Source organism: Xiphias gladius, chromosome 17, assembly GCF_016859285.1.
Source record: "Xiphias gladius isolate SHS-SW01 ecotype Sanya breed wild chromosome 17, ASM1685928v1, whole genome shotgun sequence".
NCBI classification, from domain to species: Eukaryota; Metazoa; Chordata; class Actinopteri; order Istiophoriformes; family Xiphiidae; genus Xiphias; species Xiphias gladius.
In genome coordinates, this window is record NC_053416.1 from 23,706,555 (window position 1) to 23,713,379 (window position 6,825).

General features: G+C 46.9%; 1 protein-coding gene and 1 pseudogene across 2 annotated transcripts in view; one reads left to right on the top strand and one right to left on the bottom strand.

The window, feature by feature from the left end:
- uvrag (UV radiation resistance associated gene) overlaps nucleotides 1-3,429 on the top strand; it is an 89,356-nt gene extending 85,927 nt beyond the window's left edge. The window contains exons 15-16 of one of the 2 annotated variants that reach the window (XM_040150141.1): nucleotides 401-870; nucleotides 2,276-3,429. In XM_040150141.1, the coding sequence (XP_040006075.1) occupies nucleotides 401-870; nucleotides 2,276-2,280 (475 nt within the window). In that variant the 3' untranslated portion in view covers nucleotides 2,281-3,429. Of the gene's footprint in view, nucleotides 1-400; nucleotides 1,725-2,275 lie in introns of those variants that run through there. The other variant, XM_040150139.1, reaches the window with a different exon arrangement.
- Nucleotides 3,430-3,605: 176 nt separating this feature from the next.
- On the bottom strand, nucleotides 3,606-6,490 carry LOC120802915 (annotated as a pseudogene).
- Between the last annotated feature and the right edge of the window lie 335 nt (nucleotides 6,491-6,825).

Genomic DNA, 6,825 nt, shown 5'->3' on the forward strand with positions numbered 1-6,825 from the left:
AATTGCTGACGTACTTGGGTGGATGCCTGCTGCGCTCTTCCACTCAGCAGAACATGAATCTAGTCTCACAGGCTGCACAAATGTTTTCTGAATGTTGTAAGGTGGAGTGATTTACAGCTGCAGCTGTCTTTTCTCCTATATCAGGAGAAAGGAACTGGTTGCTTTGGGTGGAGGGGTGTTGATGAGATCAATGAAAAACCAGGTCCTAATAGAAACAGGGTGTTGCCCCCTTCGGACATCCCGGTCATGTTGGCTGTAGAGATGAATGCTTACTGTAATAAATGGAATACAGTCTAAAGCTAATCTTGAATTTAATACCGTACACTGAAGTAGTTTTATTGTGATTGCTTTTTTTTTTTTGTCCCTGCTCATTTAGTGTTCCTCTCTTTATTCCTCACAGTGACCGACACCATGTCTCTAGCTCCATCCCGGTGCCATCCAAGTCCCAGCTTGGAGTGTCCACCACCTCAGAGATAGGCTACCCCTGCCACACCAGCTCCCCAGACCGAGGCCTGAGGAAAAGGGCGAGCTCGGAGGCAGATAAGTACAAGCCAACCCCTCCACCTAGCTACAATACAGCCATGGATGAAGAGCAGACCCCGGTCGGCCTGGCACCACCCTCGCCTTCACCCAAACACCTGTCCTCATCCCTTGATGCCGGCATGGCCTCACTTAACCTGACCAAGACTACGGAGGCCAATGAGGAGGGAGAGCAGAAGAAAGGGAAGGAGCAGGGTGAGGAAAAAGCAGTGGAAGTGGAGAGACGCAGAAGCGCTGACAGAGAGAATGAAGTAGATCAAGAAGAAAAGACTGAAGAACAGCCACCCAGCAGCACAGGGCCACCTAATTCTTCTGCAGTACAGGAAACTGGTGAGGAAACAGTGGCAACTGATCAGCACATGGGCTCAATGAACGGCTCTTTGGTACCAGGACAAGCGCCAGTTAACCTGGTCCCAGAACTGCGCTGCTCTGTGGAGCAAGCTGAGGAAATCATGGGAACAGAGGCCACTGGGTTAGGTCTGGGGTTAGGAGTAGGGATGGGGTTAGGGTTAGCAGATGAGGCCCGGCTGGAAGACTACCGCTGCATCCCTGTGGATCACGCAGTAGCTGTGGAGTGTGATGAACAGGTGCTGGGCGAGCTGGACGTGGCTGGCTTTGAGGAGTTCTCTAGGCGCATCTATGCACTAAATGAGAACATGTCCAGCTTCCGCAGACCGCGCAAAAACTCTGATAAGTGAGGCAGATGACCTAAGGAGAGATGGAGGCATGAAAAAACTTGCACATGGGGATAAAGACAAATACAAGGCAGGGACATGAACCGAGAGGACTCCCTAATCACAGCATCAAAAATCATAGGAGCTATTCTGGAATAAAAACCAATTTGCACTTATTGTGAACTTTCCATAGTAATCTTTTAAATGGAACACAGTTAAAAGTGGGAGTACTGGAACAGTAAGCTTAACTTTTATTTTTAATGCCAGCATTAATATATATTTTCAACAACTGATACAAAAAAATAATTCAGGCATTTTTTTATTCACAAAATAATTTGGCCTCAGCATTAAAAATCACCCTCTAAGATTTAGTGTGAGTTATTGTACTGTGTACTGTGTTGTTCCATACCAGGGACCATTAATGTAAAATGATGCAAAAACAGTGTATATCACTCACTTTGTTTTCAAACCTTACTGCAATAAAAACCCTTAAACTGTTGTGCAAAACATTATCATCTCCAAACCTTGTTTTAAGATTGACACCCACAACCAGGGTGCAGAATCAGTAAGCCAGGGTAAAAAAAAAAAATGTTTAAGTGCTACAGCTCCAAATAAGAGAAGCTACTTCTTGCTTCTTCATCCATAGAGGGTTTTTTTTTTTTTTGGGATTTTATCAATTATAGAATAATCAACACAGACAACAGATGGACACACTGAGAATGGTTGTAACTGGAAGTTTTATCAATGTGGAACATCTTCTATCACGGGGCCTGCTGTCCCAGTACTTACACCTTTGACTGTACAAGCAAACATTTAGCTGTCTCCCGAGTGCATGGCAGTGGGCGTGTGCTGGAGGGAAGACAAGGGCATGTGTATGCCTGTGTGTGTCAGGGCTTGACATTAGCATGCAACCACAATCACACGATCACAGTTAGGTTTCAAGTAATCTCACCAATGACCTTTGAGCACAGCAGGATTTAGCTACCCCAAAGTGAGGCGGGAGTGGGAACCAATAGTAGATTCCCTAACTGTGACACGTTGCATCTCCTCCTCTTCAACAGATTAACCCACTGGTCACTCTCCACACGGGGTCAAGTTTCTCCTTCAGGTTTTAGGATGAGGATCACAAGAGTGGCAGGTTGGAGCTCACAGCACATGGCAGGGATACGGTGCAATTGTTTTTCTATCATTCTCCATGTCCTGATTTTTTTCTCTTTTTTCAATTTTAATGTATCCCATCAATATTAACATCAATGTTAATGTTACATCCACTGATTCTCTTATTCAGTAGACCAAAAATTAAATTCTGTGTCTGTGTTCTGTTGGAATTTCTCACTCAGGCTCTACTGTAATGTTAATAGCAAGTATCTCAATCCCATTGTCTGTGATTTTGTCCCTCATCTCCCTGATCTGAATGCTTTCTTGCACTGGTATTCAGTTATTACATTATTTATGTCTCTCAACAGTTGTGTGTGCTTTGTTTCAAAAGAACTCAATATTTAGTTTTATTCTCCCCAGTCACACAGGACTTCACTAAATAACACTGTCAAATGTTAGACTGATATCGTAACCCACCGGTTATGAATTGGGTCATAATGTGGTCCACTGCTTTGCATCTCCTGCCATGACAAAGATGGACTCTCCACCAGCAGCCCACTTTGTATTTCAGATCCAGTACTGTGGTTGATGACTGTTGAGAAGTATTGTATTTAAAACTAAAAGATGAACCATGTTAGATCATTTCCATAAACTGCTATACAGTTCAGTAAGTGACCATGTACATATAATTTTGTATGGAGTTTTTCTTTTCTTTTTCTTTTTTTTCAGTTATTAAAGACTTGCAGTCCAATGGCATGGATGTATGTAGCCCCCTTTAAAAGATTGGTCTTCCTGCATTTGTATTGTGGGTGTGGGTGTGCTCAAGTTTGAATGTGAGGTGGTTTTAGCCATGAAATTACAATGTAGGAAATATGTAAGATATGATGATTTCACAATAGTATGAAACTGGACAAAATCCAATATCTCCTAAATTAAAATAAGAGTCTACAACCATACTACCAGCTCTGTGAGGCGGTGCTTTGAGCTTAATGCTAATGTCAGCATGATAGCATAACTTCTTGAGATCTCTCACTCAAATCCACAAATTATTTACCTGTACCAAATATAATAGAAATCCATCCAACAGTTGTTGACATATTTCAGCCTTCACCAAAGTATTTTTACCCACCAACAAATAGATATGCATAGAACTACACCACTATGGATTCATTAAAGTCCATCATAATGGCCTAAAGGAAGACTACTTTCAGATTCATTTGAATTTCTTTTCCAAATCTTCTGAACAGCTGTAAGGTGTGTTGAAAGATACATCCTAGGATGCGCTGGAACACGTCAACAGTGATGTTTCCTGAGGTCATCGGGTGTTTCCGGTCTTTCAACATCATACACCTTGCTCAGGCGACCCAGCCAAGGCTGATCAGAACCCGGCTTGTGTCCCCGCAGCATAGGCCCACGGATCACTCCTCCTGGGTCGCCATTCCAGCATTCCAGCCCCCATTGGCACTGCTCCACCCGCTCCAGGTACTTGGACCGCTTCCGCTCATTTGCCCCCTCTATGCAGTCCTCCCAGGGAACTGCCAGCTCTATCACGAGCACCTTCTTTGTAGAGACTGATGTTAGAACCATGTTTGGCCTCAACAAAGTTGTTACAATGTCGTCTGGGAACTTGAGCTGCCTGCCCAAGTCCATTTGCAGCTCCCAGTCCAATGCAGAGGTGAGCAGACCAGCTGCTGAATTGGACTGTGTGCTAGGCTGCTCTCCAGCCCTGACAAAGGTGATGTTCCTCTGGCTGCGCACGTGCTTGGTGTTAGCCACAGCTTTGGAGATGGCCTCTGCAACACGGCATCAGCACCTGGTCATGTTGCCAGCGTCAGCAGCCTTCCCCTAGGGCTGTTGTGCAGCTGCCTAGGATGTGCTCCAGGGAACCTTTTCTGGGTAGCTGAAGACATGCTGTAGTATCACTCTTGCCCCACACATGGAGATTTGCTGGGCTGGGTAGGATATACTACACAGCTTGGACCATGAAATTAATTTGCTGTTCCGCCTGCCAGATGTCAGACCAGGTTATATTCTGCTCCAGTGCACCCTCCCACCTAGTTCATGCCCCCTTAGTGCTGCATCCCCACCATCCTCCTGGTCTGTTCGTCCTCAACCCCAGCCTGCATCTCCTCTAGGACCAGACAGCGTTTGTACTTGCCATGGGCCTTGACATAGCAAGGTTTGGTGATGGATCCCAGCCCTGCCCCTCCTGTCGCCATTTTGCCCACCAAACCCCTGTGTCTCAGCCAAGACTCAGCAATTTTCAGGCCTTCCTGGGCTCTCCACTTCCTGCCTCTTCGCACAACAATGCCTGCTGAAGACACTCAGGAGTCCCTGGGATCCCGATAAAGCAGTGCCTCTCTTGTTCGGGAAACCCTGAACTCCTCGTCAAGGCTACTGATCGGGAGCTGGAGTTTATTGGTCCTTCCATACAGTGCTGCACTGCTCAAGCTACGTGGCAGACCCAACCATTGGCGGAGGTAGCTGCTGGTCTTCCTCTCCAGGGTCTTGACTGTTGACAGTGTTACCTCATACATCATACCATGGTATCCTAGCTCGAGGCCGGAAGCCTCGAGGTAGGATACCATGTTGTTAGATCCAAGCATTGAACTTGCCAGTTAATCCAGACTTGTCTACCATGGTGAGCCAAGTCTCAAGCTCCAATATGGTTGCTCGGACTGCAGTTGTATCCCTGAGGCCACAGTCAAAGACCTTGCCTAGGCTCTTGACTGGTCTCTCGGTGATGGATGTGATTGCAAAGCTATCCAAAAAGAAGTTAAACTTGTCCACCACTTTCCCTTTCTTCAACACCATGGCCCTGGATTTGGTTGGTTTGAAACTCATCCTTCCCCATGAGATGAGCTTTTCCAGGCCCTGGAGGATCTACATACCACCTGTCACTGATGCTTTTAGTGACAGAAAGGTCGTCCATGAAGGCTCTGATGGGGTAGCTGCCGAACGCCAGACATGGACAGGGGTCGCTTGACTCCACTTCAGCTGCCTTGACCACCATGTTCATGGCAGGGGCGAAGAGAGTAACTGAGATAGTTCACCCAGGTATGATCCCCTTTTCAAGCTGATGCCAGTCTGAAGTTGTGTCCCTGGAAGTGACTCTGAGGTCCTTGATCTTGCTGGGCACTGGTGTCGGTCCAGGGTAATTTTCAACAGCTTGTGAGGTATGCATTGGAGAGGTCAAGCCAAAGCATCACCAAGTCTCCCTTCCCTTCACAGGCCTCCCTGATCAGCTAGGTGACAACTCTGGTATGTTCAATGCAGCCTGGAACTCCGGGTATGCCACCTTTCTGGATTGAAGTGTCAATATAGGCATTCTTTATGAGGAACTGTCATCCCTCTGTGAGGGACACTGAAGAGGAACTTCCCCTCCATGTTGAGCAACAGATGGATCTGAACTGCTCCAGCTTGGTTTACTCCTCCTCCTTGGGTATCCAGACGCCCTCGGCCTGACTCCACCGGTCAGCAACAGATCCCCTGCACAATTCTGAGGAGCTCTAGGCAGCGCTTGTACATTTTATAGGGTACTCCACTGGGTCCTAGAGTTGATTTAGCTCTGGCTGCAATAACCACTTCTTGGACTTCCTTCAAGCTTGCTCTCTGGTGTTGAACTCCACTGTAGGAAGTGGTATGTCCAAGAGGGCTCTGAAAGGCCCTAGCTCCCACCCTTTATCAGGGTTGCTCAGGGTGTTGTGCAGGAAGTGGTTAATCTCCTCCTTGGAACAGGCAAGACAGGGCCTCTGCCCTAGCGGCTGCTTAGTGAATCCGAATGGAATGGACATAAAGGCAGTTCGCCTCCTGGCTCTCTCTCTCCTAGTCCTGTGCCATCCTGATCTGCGCAGGGTGTTGAGTTTCTTCCTAATGATGTTCCGGAGCTCGGCCAGTGGTGGTTTCTCCTCCTCAGTTACTACCTTGAACTATCTTGCCGGAGTACGAAGCTCTTGCTGCAGTTTGTGGATCTTGTCTGCCCTTCAGTTCATGGTGTAGTTGGTTCTGGTCATCTTGCGCTCTTCAACGCCGAACCTCTCTGCAGCAAAACTGATAATGACGGTGGTCATTGCCTGAAGCCATTTGTCTGCATCTCCCCTTGTTGTTGATTCAGTTATTCTGGCCTTATCCTTATCGAACTTGTGCCACACACTATGTTGACTTGCTGGAGGCCACTTGATCCGAAGTGGGGGTGTCTCTGCACCAGGCTCCTACTGTGTCTTACCAGGAACGGATCCTGGTTGCTTCGCTGGTCTCCCCTGCACCAAGCAGTGTTGCCGCGCTTGTTCTTGCAGACCTTGCCACAAATGCATCTTTCGTGTGAGCTAACTAATGGCCATTGAGACCGTAATAAAAATTCACAGCAGGTACCACAAAGCAGATGTTAAGAACTAAATGTGGCTTGTTTTTTAAGCTGTATTTGTTTCATTTAATGATAGAAGTATTGCCACCTGTGCACACCTGCATGGGTATTTTCAGTTATTCTAGACCTCTGTTCAGGTTGAGGTTGGGT